The sequence below is a fragment of the Tachypleus tridentatus genome, chromosome 5 (assembly GCF_004210375.1).
Source record: "Tachypleus tridentatus isolate NWPU-2018 chromosome 5, ASM421037v1, whole genome shotgun sequence".
Lineage (NCBI taxonomy): Eukaryota > Metazoa > Arthropoda > Merostomata > Xiphosura > Limulidae > Tachypleus > Tachypleus tridentatus.
In genome coordinates, this window is record NC_134829.1 from 20,885,467 (window position 1) to 20,900,144 (window position 14,678).

At 35.3% G+C, this 14,678-nt stretch overlaps 1 protein-coding gene across 1 annotated transcript in view; it reads left to right on the forward strand.

Annotated features, from left to right (window-relative positions):
* Positions 1-14,678, forward strand: part of LOC143250668 (calcium-activated chloride channel regulator 1-like) — a 71,875-nt gene that overhangs the window by 10,049 nt on the left and 47,148 nt on the right. The window contains exons 2-5 of the mRNA XM_076501552.1: positions 384-711; positions 11,561-11,720; positions 13,575-13,722; positions 14,042-14,172. Coding sequence (XP_076357667.1) covers positions 384-711; positions 11,561-11,720; positions 13,575-13,722; positions 14,042-14,172 — 767 coding nt within the window. The remainder of the gene's footprint in view (positions 1-383; positions 712-11,560; positions 11,721-13,574; positions 13,723-14,041; positions 14,173-14,678) is intronic.

Below are 14,678 nucleotides of genomic sequence, written 5' to 3' on the forward strand. Positions count from 1 at the left end.
ATTTTAGCGTGGTAAATCAGTAGACTTACCGCTGTATCAGGATCAAAGGGAGATAAACTTAGCAGCTTTGCCACAAAATAAAATAAACAATCAAATAGTCGCCATGGTAATAGAATAGCGTGTTGAATTTCTTCAGACGTCAATCATGTTTCATTATCTTTGTTTACCTCTTCTGATCAACTGTATCTAACATGTTCTTCTTGTTTTCTTGAGCTGAAACATTTACTATTATATTCTTTTCCAAATTCCTCTTCTAAAAAATAGAAATAATTTCAAAAACCATTAAAAATATTATTTCGTACTTTCCGTTACCTAAAAAAAAAGACTTTTTTTTTTGTGTGTGTGGGGACTCACGTTTTATTTATTGTCATTTTATTATTCAGAATATGATCAGCAAGTCATCCCAAGATTTGTTCGCCGCTACTGACCAAAAAGCATATTTTGGAAATGTGACTTTTCTGATCCCGAAATCATGGAGTTTACAGGAAGGTTGGAATAAGACATTAGAGGTTTTTACAAATATTGAAAAACCTGGTCGAGAAGTTTTTCAGTATGCAGATATTTTTATCGAACCTGAAGGAGGGGCATTTGGAGATGGCCCATTTACTCTCCAGCACGAAGGTTGTGGCAAGCTCGGACATCATATCCAGCTAACAGGAAATTTCTTAAAAAGCATAAACAACAATCAACATCCAGATTTTGGAGATACAGGTTAGTGTGACATTCCTAGTACAAAATAGTTTTCATAAATCATAATATAGTCTTAAATGAGTCATTCAGAAACTTACTCAGCAGCAAAGCGAATTACTAAATTTTGTAATTACGTGGACTTGAAATTGGTTTTATTTATTTAAATAAATTCATTTAAAATCCATTCACTAAAGTGACATTTATACAATAGTCAACATTTGGTAGGGATCATATTTTATATTGAGTATATGTCAAACACTTATCACAAAAGTATGTATAGATTGAACATTTTAAAAAGAAAAACACCTGAATAAGTTGTCTTTACACCTTATTAAATTCTGTAATTTAACTTGGAAAACAGAGCCTGAGAAGCTGATGCACCCTGTAGTACAAAGTTAACAAGAAAAATTCAAAATCAATAATCATTGAAAGAAGTGTCCAATTCACAGTTAAGATTATTTCAGTAACCTGTGCGATCAGCTCTAGTATTAATAACTGATGCACATCGTCTTGCGTGCTCATGGTCAGATTGTCGTTGCGGAATCTGTTGTTGTTCTTCAATAAGGGTAGTTTTCGGGCTCCGTAATGTCCTTGGTGGGACCTAATGAGCTTGTAGCCTTGTATATGGTTGGTCCCAGACGTGCTATATTGGGTTGAGGTCAGGATATCTAGTTGGCCACTTCATCCTTGGAATTCCTTCTTTCAGGAGGTTAGTCACTGCTCTTACATGGTGTGGACGCGCATTGTTATTCATAAAAAGCAGTCTGGCCTCGTTGTATTTGCATATGGACAAACAATGGGTGCAAGGTTCTCATTTCCATGTCTTAAGCTGGTGAGACGTACGTTTCAGATGATTACAAGGTCTATACTGCCTGCAATTGAAACGCCTCTTCACACCATGACTGAGTCTCGTCCAAAGCGATCATGTTCGATGACACTATGAGGCAAACTGTGCTCACCAGAACGTTTACAATCCCTCCTGTGTTTGTCAAGAAAGTCAACACAGGATCAGTACTCCTCAGTGAAGACTATGGTCCTTCATTGTGGTGTAGTCTACCTACCATGTTTTCTATCCCAAGGCAGTCATGCCTGCCTGTGCTGTGGGCTTGAAGAAACATAAACAGCAGGACGTTTAGCCCTCAACTGAGTTTCATGAAGACGTTTGCACAATGTAGACATTTGGACTCTTGTGACATCTTGGAGGGAATTACGGATGTTAATAGCTGGAGTAAAGCAATTATTTCGATTCTATTGACTCTGCCAAACCACCTGAATCTGTTCTATGCCCTGGACACCACATATGGGATATATCAAGAGCAGCAGCAACCCTGGGTTGAGTTATGTCTTCCTGCAGCATCCCAACATCCCTGTTAAGATCTACAAGGGAAAGATGATGCCTTTGACCTAAATGAGGCATTTCCTGCACTGAATAATCTCTGTCTGACATATTTTAGCATTCAATGATTATTGATCTTAAACTAAGGACAATTTCACTATATGAACTTTCAGTTTCAGGGTATAGTCAAAAAACAGAGCCAGAATCCATTCAAAGTCACGCAGGCAGAAAGTTTGCACTTGGCATACAATAATCAGGTAATGAACTTCCAAGCTATATATATATATATATATATATATATATGTATGTATGTATTTATAACTGACCTTTATTAACATTAGTGTACTTATTATGTAAAAACACGATCCCTAGCAAATGTTGGCTTTTGTATAATATTCTATTTTGTCGATTTTATAATAAACATGTTTAATATTTATTACTTAAAGTATTTACATTTATTAAATCAATATAGATTACACTGAAATTTAGTAGTGTAACTACTTAGTGTCAAATCAGTGATTGGAAGAATCTTCACATTTTATTCTGAAATTCTCCACGCTTTATTATCGTTATATTCTGCTCAGTCTTTGACAAATTCCCGGTTGTTTGGAATAAAAATAGTTCATATCATACGACAGCTGGAAACTAGCACAATAGTTTAAAGCTTCTTCTTAGAAATGTGTAAACTGTTGATAAATAAATTATTATGACTGAAAATTAATTAGTTTTGCTTTTAGAAGACGGTCTAGAAAGGCCAAGCGGTTAGGGTGCATGGCTCGCAATCTGAGGGTCACAGGTTCGAATCTCTGCCCTACTAAACATGCACGCTCTTTCAGTCGTGGGGACATTATAATGTAACGATCAATCCCACTTTTTTTTTGTAAAGAGTTGCCTAACAGTTGGCGCTGGGTGGTGATAATTGCCTCTCCTCTAGCCTTACACTGCTAAATTAGGTACGGCTAGCGCAAATAGTTCTCGTATAGCTTTGCGTGAAACTCAAAAACCAAAATCAAACCAGAGTAGGTGACATTGCGAGAAAACAGAAGCGTGTGTGTCGTGAGTCTACTTTGTAAGTAGCTATTCAATCGATAGTTAATTAATTTAGCCTAGTTTTCCTCATTAGCCGTCTAAGTTTTTTTAAATTTTTGAGAGTTTGGCCAAGCTTTTAGTAGTTGGGCTCGGCATGGTCTAGTGGTTAGGGTGCTCGACTCATAATCTGAGGGTCGCGGATTTAAATTCCCGTTACACCAAACATGCTTTCCCTTTCAGGTGTGTGAGCGTTATAATGTGACTGATAATCCCACCAATTCGTTGGTAAAAGACTATCCCAAGAGTGGCGGTGGGTGGTGATGACTAGTTGCCTTCCCTTTAGTCTTACATTGCTAAATTAGGGACGGGACGGCTATCGCAGATAGCGCTTGTGTAGCTTTGCGCGAAATTCAAAACAAACAAACGATACAAATCTTTACAATTGCTTTTTGTAACTTTCTGGGTGCTGGTTAAAATTCTAGAAACTGACACGATACAAATTTATTTAGATTTATATTATTCCAAACGTGCATTTTAAATTAAGAGCCACAGTCAAATTACAAAAAAAAACTGTAGCAAGTTACAGTTACGACAGAAAGTGTTTGTACCCCTGCGTCCCGAGTGGTTTTTTGCTCATAACTTATAAAGTATCACGAGTAGGCTAATAGACGTACAGTATATTATAAATATTATACTAACACACATCTACATAAATTTTTATGTAAAAATAAAATGTTTATAAACAAATAACCAAAAATAGGAGGAGCAGAAAGTGTTCGTAGAGTTCAAAACGTGTGAAACAACTGATATTCCCGTAAAACTTTTGCTTAGTTTAGCGAATAAACTACATTATACCATTCCAGAACTAAACACAGGGTTCATAATTATCGGAATTTAGCCAGCAAAAAATGTACTTCCGGAAATTTAGCGCCGTCTCCGTCATTATCTGCTTGGTCGTCATGGCGAACAGAAAACAACTGTTCAGTGATTTAAAAAACCGAACTATTGTAAAATACAAGGCTCATGTGTCTCTTTCCGGTATTGCTACACAACTTAATGTGCCGAAATCCACTGTTCAAAGCATAATTGCCAAGTTTAAGCTAACAGGATCAACTGCTAACCTCCCTCGTTTCGGACGCCCCACCAAAATTCCAGAGAGAACCAAGAGGAAGGTTCTCAGAGAAGCTAGTAGAAATCATCGTTGAACACGTAATGACATACAGAAACTGGTAAGGGAAACAGTTATGAACATGTTACGTTCTTCTGGGTTCAAAGCATGCCATCCTCGTAGAATTCCATATTTAAAGCTTGTTCATATAGAAGCACGATTGAGGTATGCAAGAAAGCATGTAGATAAACCCTTTACCTATTGGAAGAGTATTCTTTGGTCAGACGAGACTAAAATCGAGCTTTTCGGCCACAATGATGTTCACTATATTTTCTGTAAGAAAAGAAAACGAAATCTTCCAAAGAACACCGTCCCTACAGTTAAACACGGTGGCTCAATCATGCTATGGGGTTCCTTCAGCTCTTCTTGTGTAGGCAACCGTCAACGGAATCATGAAAAAAGAAGATTACGTTTATATATTATGCACTTATATCAAGAATGATGCTCGGAACTTGCGGCTTGGGCGTCGTTAGATCTTCTAGCACGACAATAACCCTAAGCACACATCGAAATTCGTGCAAACCTGGTTGCAGAGGAACCATATAAGCGTTCTGGAGTGGCCATCGCAGTCACCCGATCTCAACTCAATTGAAAACGTTTGGCATGAGTTGAAGACCATGGTTGATCAGCGTCATCCGAAGGACTTGCAAGAGTTGGAGGCCTTCTGTAAAGAAGAATGGAAGGAAACACCAATCGAGTACTGTCAAACGATTATGGAGGAGAGATTGCTCCAAGTAATTCACATAAAAGGCTACAGAACTGAGCATTAAAGCAGACGCACGAACACTTTCTGCTCCTCCTATGTTTGGTTATTTGTTTATCAACTGTTTATTTGTCGTTCAATTTACATAAAAATTTATGTAGATGTGTGTTAGTATAATATTTATAATATACGTTACTTTCATTATCCTAGTTGTGATACTTTTTACGTTATGAGGAAAAACTACTTACGACGCAGGTGTACGAACACTTTCCGTCGTAACTGTACCTTGTGATGTTGACAGATTTATTAACTCTTTGGGGAGCGTCGGTCGAAGCTGCGAAAAGGATCGGCGAGCCAAAATGCGTGTGAAGAGTCAGACGAGAATTTCAGCTTACACTTTCTCGAAGATAACTTGGCGTAGATGTGGTCGTAGATTGAAGAGCAGAGAGATACAAAACAAACACGTCGATATAGTCAACACACATGACCGTGGTTTACGAAAATTTTGATACTTAAAGACGAGCCTCTTTTCAGGGCTGGGATCTACAGATCCAATGAAACTGAAATTTTTCTGTGGGGGAGGGAAAGGGAGTATCCCAAGAAAACCCACTTTCACGGCCTAGGCGCCGAATAAAAGTGCTCTGACCGTGCCCGGAAGCAAATTGTAAGAAAAAAGATACAAGGATTAACAAATAAAAACATACAATAACAGAGAAAGATACAAGGAATAAAACATACCATAACTAGGGTACAAATGAAACACTAAAAGCTAGTGTTAAAAAATACTTGACGATGTGGAGAGGCGATTCGCTGAGGTTCAAGTTGAAGAGGAACGTCATTGGTAGTCCTGCTTGGTGATATTAATATCAACCTCTTGTTGGATAATCGTCTCACGTGTCTGGGAGAATGTATGGATGTTGTAACTGCTAGAGCTAGCTGGGAAAATTTTCAAGCACCGAATGAAAACTATTACATGTAAAGCTTCACGTATGACCCTAATTACATCTAGCCAATGTAGCAACTACTTAAAAATAAAAAGATATGTAATATTATATATATGGCATCTGTTTAACATTGCAAATAACTAAAAGACCTAAGGAATTAATTCGTTCCTGATCATGTTGGCTTTAAAAACGTTGCAGCGTAAACAACACTTCTCGTGTCAAGTACAGTTAGCTTAAGATTATACGGTGTAAGTGACAACTAGTTTTTAACATATATTCAAGATAATTTGTTTTTTGTTTGCTTCTTGTTACGTCTAGAAAGTTATTTAGAACTTACAATATTACATTTTTGTTCAGTAGAAATAGATATTCTATTTTTGGAATGTATTTTCAAATGTTATATTTAACATTAGTTAGGTGTTATCACATGCGTTTCAAATGCCTTGGTCACAAATAAATTGCCCGGCATGGCCAGGTGGGTTAAGGCGTTTGACTCGTAATCCGAGGGTCGTGGGTTCGAATCCCCGTCGCACCAAACATGCTCGCCCTTTCAGCCGTGGGGGCGTTACAATGTGACGATTAATCTCACTATTCGTTGGTAAAAGAGTAGCCCAAGAATCGGCGGTGGGTGGTGATGACTAGCTGCCTTCCCTCTAGTCTTACACTGCTAAATTAGGGACTGCTAGCGCAGATAGCCCTTGAGTAGCTTTGCACGAAATTAAAAACAATCCAAAACTAAAGTTACGCATTTTAAAAGAAAAATGACTTTTTCAAACATTCTGAATCGTTCCTAGTTGATTACAAACAGTAGTGGTTCACACAAATTTATCATGCTTTTCTACAGGTTACGTTAGGACTAATACAGATCCGTAGAGGGCTGGGGTACTGGCGATTTAATAACCATTTGCTACTGGACACTTATTATGTTACAACTGTTTTACAACTTATTGGGCGTTGTAAGGGCTGGGATGTTTATCATCAGGATAAGTGTAAATGGTGCATGTGTTTAAAAGATGCAATTAGGCAAGTGTGTATTACTTACGGTAAACATAGAGCTTACATTGGTCGAACACAGATCAAATCTTGAACGGGTTTTTCGTGAGGAATATAAAAAGATTGAGTCACATCCTTCACGTAGTAAGCGAAGCTTATACGATATGGAGAAAGAGTTAGAATCTCTTGACCGTGAACAAATTGAGGGTATTATTTTACGTTCACATTTTCGCCGGTTCGAGGAAGGGGAATGTTCATCGTCATATTTTCTGAGAACGGAAAAGTACAGGACTTGGAAACTGAAATATGGATCTTTGTTTAATACGAAACGTGAATTAATGCAGGGTTTTGATATATGACTAGTAATCGAAGTTGTATAGTGAGGGTGAAATTGTTGATGAGTCAGAAGATAATGTGTTATCCCACGTGACATGACATCTCTCTGATAAGGATAAATTTACTTGTGATTAGAACATTACAGCTGCTGATATTGTATGGATTTTAACCATGATGCCGAATAACAAAGCGCCGGATGTTGATGGTTAAAACCATTGAGTTATATCGATGCCTTTTACCTCTTTTTGTGGAAGTTTTAAATCATATTTATGAACGGCAGAGCCAAACTGATGATATGTGTTTAGGTATATCACCCCTATTCCCCAGATTGGAGACCGTCATCAGATATCAAATGTTCGGCCCTTCACACGTTCGAATAGTGATTATAAAATCTTATCTGAAGTGTTAGGTTGTAGGTTAGCCGCTGCTATTAAACACTTGTTTCTCCGGTACAAACAGGATGTATCCCAGGTGGAAGTGCTGTGAAGGTGCCTCTTCTTGTAAAACTCATCTTCAAATATTTCGAAAAGAACCAGTCGGGAGGATTTTTTTTAAAGTTAGACTTGATGCAAGCTTTTGATAAGATTTAGCACACGTATTTATTCCGTTTATTAGTGCACATTTGTTTTGTTATTTCCTTTTCACGGTAAGTTCCTATTTTATACACTGATACATGTAACCAGGTTAAGTTCAACCGCTTTCTGACTGCCCCCTTTTGTGTTAAGCGGACAACTCGGCAAGGGTGTCCCTTGTCGGTTTATTTGTTTGTTTTGGGTGTTAATCCTTTACATAACATGTTGCTCGAGCGAGAGGATATTCGACCTTTGTCAGTTGTTAAAATGAGTAGTGTTATGTTTCAACATGCTGATGACACTACTTTAACTTTCGGTGATGTATCTCCTGTCGCTCCAGTCATGGAAGTTTGCAGGCTTTTTGGATACGGCACGGAAAATTGTCTAAATGCTGCTAAAAGTCGGGGATTATGGGTGGGAATATTGGCTGGACAGTCTAAGGTTTGTGTTGATGGAATCACAATATCAAATGATAGGTTAAAACCTTTGGGCATTATTTTTAATTCTGATAGAGAGCTCATGTATCAAATGAACTGACGGGATATTAGCACTCGTATTTCGCGGATTTTAACTTCTTGGTGTTAGCGTTAGTTGTCCCTTGATTGTTAACTCTTTAATGGCTTCAAGGATTTGGTACCCTCTCCAGATATTATCCTTAAGCAGATCACTCTTGGAAAATATCTAAAGGGATATACTCACCTTTGTGTGGAGAGATGGGCTTCATAAAGTTAGTTACAACACCCTAATTAAACCAATCACTAGGAAGGGAGGTATAAATTTGGTTGACATTCGACAATGTCTTTTTGCTTTCCGTTTAAAATTTCTACTACACTCGTGTTGGGAAGGACATAGTTGTGAATTATTATATAGGCTGGCTGAGTATTATTTTGATTTTTATTGTGGTTTGAACATTGGTTTAAGAGCATTACATTGTATTTATCAACCATATTTCGCTCGGAATATGTCAATATTCTTTCGTGAAATAATGTATGCTTGGGATATTTTGCGTGCAGAAAGAGATATCGAGGTGGTTCCTCTGACAAAAGATATTTTTGATCAGTCATTGTTTCTTAATCTCGGATAGGAAAGGTATTAAAGAATAGAAATGATAGGCGGCTTTTGTTCAGGGAATTTGTTGATGCGGGTGTTGATACGTGTTTATTCACTGAGAGCACATGTACAGAAAAAAAATATTCCTAACTACAGGTGGCATCCCTTAATTCAATATTCTTAACAGCGGGTGTAGTACGAATACGACATCTTTTGTACGAAGTAATTATTCAATTTTTGAGCGTGCAAGCTAGTGTTGAAATGGTTTTACAGGTCTGTCGATAATTCAGTCAGTCATTAATTAAACGTCATTTGCAGTTAATATACATAGCTCTGCCGAGGAATTGGAAAACTTTTCACTTTCTTGTTTGCCATCTAGGAACGTCAATTAGTTGTTGCAGTTTTTCTTTTTAGTGTCTGAATCTGATAATCCTTGTTTGTTAAGGGATATCACTCTTCGCTCTTTAACCTCTTTTGTATGATATCGTCTACAACCTACAGTTATCTCACTCTGCATATTGAACTTCAGTATTTCCGAAAGACTATTGGAAATACCTTCCTCGCCGTACTTTCGTTCCTTTTGCTGGTTTTGATTTGTGTGATTTAGTTATTTATTGCTGTAACATGCTGTTGCAACTAATGTTAGGTTGGTTCACATGCAATTCCATTTAACAGGTAAATGTACATTTTGTTATCGTGATATTGAAATATCTGCCACTTATTTTTTTAATGATCTTGTGTACAAGATTTATGGGAGCTTATCTTTGGTTTAATGAGGTTGGTTTTTGGAAGATCTTTAATTGATGGCGAGAAGCGTCGTCGTGCACTTGTTGGTCATATAAAGCATGTCAGTAATTCTCATAATAAATTGTGTCGTTTACTAACTTCTTTAGCTAAGAATGTAATTTACTCCGCGAGAAATGTTAAATTAGCAAAACAAATTTCATTGCACATGGTTTGTTATTTTCGTTCGAAGGTACACCACTGTATTTCTTTTTATTATTGTAGTTTCCTTTCCCGGATGGATCTCCAGCAATTTTATGACTTTTATGAGAATACTGGTAGATTGATTCAGAGTGTTGTTCAGGGTTATATTTTGAATAATGTATTTAAAAGCTGACAAATAACTGTAATTGTTTATTTTGTTTAATTCGGAGTTTTGCTTGATCTTCTGGAAGCATTTCTCTTTGCCTGTGTAACGTAACATCACAGGTGAAACATCAAATATTATTAGTCTTCATATTTAGTACAAACAAATAAAACTCAGTGGAAGTGCTTGAGTTCAGCAAACAGTTAATATTTTGTGTGTCCCTCTTTAGACTTTAATAACTGCAGACAGTCTTTCAGGCATTGATGCAACTAATTTAATCAAAGTGTCTTTTGGGATTTTACTCCGAATGGCTCCAATACACTCCATTAAGGTTTCTTTGGAAGTAATTTTTGATTTGTAAAGTGTTTGATTTATCAAGTACCAGATCTTCTCAATTGGGTTGAGATCGGGTTCTGTGGGGGCCATTGCATCAGTTGAATGACTCCAGCAGCTTCTTTCTTAGCTGAGTAATTTCTGCATAGGTTGAATGAGTGTTTGAGGTAATTATCTTCTTTCTATTGGAATTCTTTTCCAATAATACACAAATCACTGGGTAAACTATGACGGACAGTATTTGATTGTACTTGCGTTGGTCCATTATTCTATCTCTTTTGCAAACATCTCCTGTCGCCTGATCAGAAAAAATTGCCCCTAACCATCACACTTCATAGTAGGTGCTATACATTTATGTAAGTATCTTTCATTTTTTCTACCGCTAACTTACGCTTTGTACCAAATTTTTCAAACTTGTACTCATCCGTCCATAATACCTTTCTCCAATCAACAACAGTTCAGTTTTTGTACTTTTTTTTAACAAATGTAAGTTTCTTGACAGTATTAGGAGATTCAAGTAAAGTTTTTTTTTAACTACTACACGACCAAATATTACATTCTCTTTAAGCCTTCGTGATACTGTAGATTTGTACTTTTTTTTGTCATTTGGTACATGGTTGTTTATCTCATGCTTGAAATAAATAGCAATCTTCCTTCTGTCCTGATATCAGCATAAACAAAGATATTTAACATCAGTATAATTGAACTTAGGTGTTCTGTTTCATCCTTTTCTATTTTGAAAACTGCCTGCCTCGGTCTCTCGATCTAGGGCGTACTTGATAGTGTTTTGGGAGCATTTCAAGTCTGCAACAATTTGTCGGGGATTTCAACCAGCATCACGTAAAGCTTTTATGTGAACTCCCTGCTCCACTGACAATTATCTATGCTTTTTGGGCCATAGCATAACAACAAAACTTAATATGTGGTGTTAAATACTATTCTTTTTATCAAGGTTTATTTCTGGAGTGCTATTGAATTAATTTATATAGTTAAGACAGTGTATGGGATACCACGACAGTTATTTTAGACCCTAACTTTGATTAGTGTGTTCAAGCAGAACTCTTATGACATGTTTTGGTTCAAGTATATGAGAATTCTAAAGAATGATTAATATTCACACCCGAGCTCATCAGTTGTTAACAGGGATCAGTGAAGCGTTATCGTAATATTGAAATTTACATTCTGTGATGACATGAAAGACTATTGACCCCATAAAATTGAAAGAATGACAAAATATTCTTTTGTCATAATATTTTTGTTCAGTACTGTATAATTAATAAAGCCTTTCTTCAACTAGTTGTTTTCTTTTTTCACAGGAAAAACATTTGTTCATGAATGGGCACATTATAGATATGGAGTATTTGACGAATACGGCTTTCCTAATGATCCGCTATATCCAATGTACTATGGAATCCCAGGAAGAGGAGAACCTCTTGCAACTGACTGTGCTAATACTGAAGTCCAGTATGATAAAAAGTAGGCTTAACATTATGTCAACAGTGCAATAAACCTGTTTACATTGATAGTGTATTGCTCTGTAAAATAGTAGTGATAATTGAAATATAATTGCTACACTTAAAAGGCAGACTAAATTGAAATTACAAGTAAGAACTAATCATAAAATAAGTTGAACTCAGGAAATAAACATATATTTAGCAAATAGCACTAACTGAAATTGTTTAACTATAAAAATATACCACAAAAGTGCTTTCAAACACTCAGTAAATTTCATTTTCAATACTTATAGCATTTTAATCTCAGGCATGCATTAAATGGTAATATAAATATATTGTTTATAACTGTGTCATATTCCACATACTGAAGAGCGTTCACCAATCTAAAAAAACGTGGTTATTATGATTTTGGCATTCTCAGGTAAAACTTAAAACCAATAGGTACTTTAAATATTGAGTTCACAATATAAATCAAATGTTCTGAAGCCATGTACACCACACTTGAAGAACCAAGATGTGCACTTTACTGTATGAGCTAGCCAGCCTCTATGATCGTAATTAACTTTCCTAGCTGAGGAAGAACACAACTTCATTCAGAAGAAGTTGTAGGATTACTACCTTTTTCACTAAAAAAACACAAAACCTGAAGGTTTATATCTATGTCAAACTTTCAAGTTGATCAAGGTCAGTCAGACCATAGCCTTATGGTTAGTGTCCATGGTTTACATCCTGTTACTGCAAATTCATATTCCACATTTTGTTGCTATTGATACTTTATAAGACTGATGGTCAAATCCTACTATTTTGTTTCTCTTTAGAAGAATAAATATGTTATCACACTTGTAAGAGTTGGTTTTCTTATTCAAAAGAGTTAGTGAAGTCAGGTACACCAACTCCTATTAGAAGGGTTATTACAGTTATATTTGGTGCATTGTGTATTACTACAGTGAAATTATTATTTTTTCAATGAAATACAGGACTGAATATGTAAGATATATTGTCTGATAATCTGTAAGGGAGGTATGGTTCTCTTTACTCATTTTAAGTGTTTGTGTCATATGTATTATACCTGTACATTAAGGTCTTTAATTGCTTCTTTATTTTTTGCAATTTCCGTTTCAGAATAGCATAATTTGAAAGCAAAAACAATGCAGTTTGCCAAAACATTGTAACTTTCATCTGCTACTTAGTAATATTAACTTTTATGTGCATTGGTGGTGGAGGGGGGGACTGAAAGCATGCATAGCATGGTCTTTCACAGAATGCCAGTCAACATGGTATTATGTATATTATGTTGAGTATCAACTATTAATTTTACTTTACATTGCTGATTTAGTGATAGTTTGTGAATACTAGATACAGTATACAGGACAATGAAAAGAACTGTGCAATTGCATTTCAGAGATTCTAGAGGTTATTCGAGTGCAGTTTGCAAACTGTGCAATGAACACATGTATTTGTATCTACACATGAATGTTGTCTTGTATTTTGACTTTTTTAAGTCTGGCAAATATCAGTTTACAGACATTTCTGGTATACATGTAATATTTTTTTGGTACATCAGACATATATTTTACTAAACACATAACATGTTTTGTATAAATACACTTTGTAAACGCTATGTGAATATCTTGTTAAGTTTTACTTAATAAATTGTTTTGAGTGTTTTTCAATTTATTTAAGGGTAAAGTAAAATAGACATATATACTGTAACAGCCATAACAAATATAACAAACCTAAAGCTCATTGTATAAAATTTATGTAAAGTTGAAAATTAAACTATGAATCTAGGTCTACACCATATAAGATTAAGAAATAATTTAAATATCTGATAAAAGATATTCTCTTTTGGGTGTTATTGATCTGTTTTTTTCAGAAATAAAGCTGGTAGTTTTTGTACACCAGTCATTGATATCAGCACAGGAAGGGCACAAGAAAACAACTGTTTCTTTGTTAGTAGACAACAAGGAACTGAAAATAATGGTGTTATGTCTTCTCTTATGTCTCAGCATTTTCTACCACAGGTAAGTTTTCGTTTACTGTTTTTATTTTGAACAAGTGTGATAATTAAACTTTTTCTTAAGCTTGTTTGTTCTAGATCACAAGTTTTGTTTTTAAAGTAGCTATATTGAACAACAAACAAGTACTTAAAATATTATACTGTACTACTAATTTAACTACAACATAATATTTGAAAAAGCATTATCACAAGATTGAATTTTTTTTTACATTACTTGAATAAGGAAGTTGTGGATTTTTAACAGAATCATTTGATGTGTTTTTTTTTAATGTAACACACTGAGTTGACCAAACTCTTATATGTGATTTTTGTATTAAAATTAGGTTACCCACTTCTGTAGTGGAACAACTTCATACAAGCATAACGTTGATGCTCCAACAAAACACAATGCTCTGTGTCATGAAAAGAGCACATATGGCATAATTCTAGGGAACCAAGATTTTGCCAATGGAAGGTAAGTGTCAGGATTTTGATATGTATGAAGTGGGTTGGAGTTCTTCTAGTAAGTGTCTGTGACTTGTTCATGATAAATTCGAACAGTAACTGGACTGCATACAATCCACTTGTCTTAAATTAATATACTCAAAACAAATCAAATGTATGTACAAAATTTCTTTATACTATAGGATATTGAAGTTTTATTACAGCTCTGAATTATTCTCTTTTCTTGTTGAAAGCTCACACAGGATGATTCAGTAACTTTAGAATCCAATTGATATGTGAATTTTCTGTAAGTATAATTATAACATACAATAGTATTGTTATAAACCATGGCGTACTACATAGAATTGAACATAATAATTTTCTATAAAATATTTCATCGTTTTATGAAAATTGTTTCAGATTTCTAGACGTTTGTAACTTTGGTGACATACTAGTAACATACTAAAATTTTAAATCTATTTTAACATGTTATTATTATTATTATATAAATATCTTTTTATAAAATAAATCAAAATT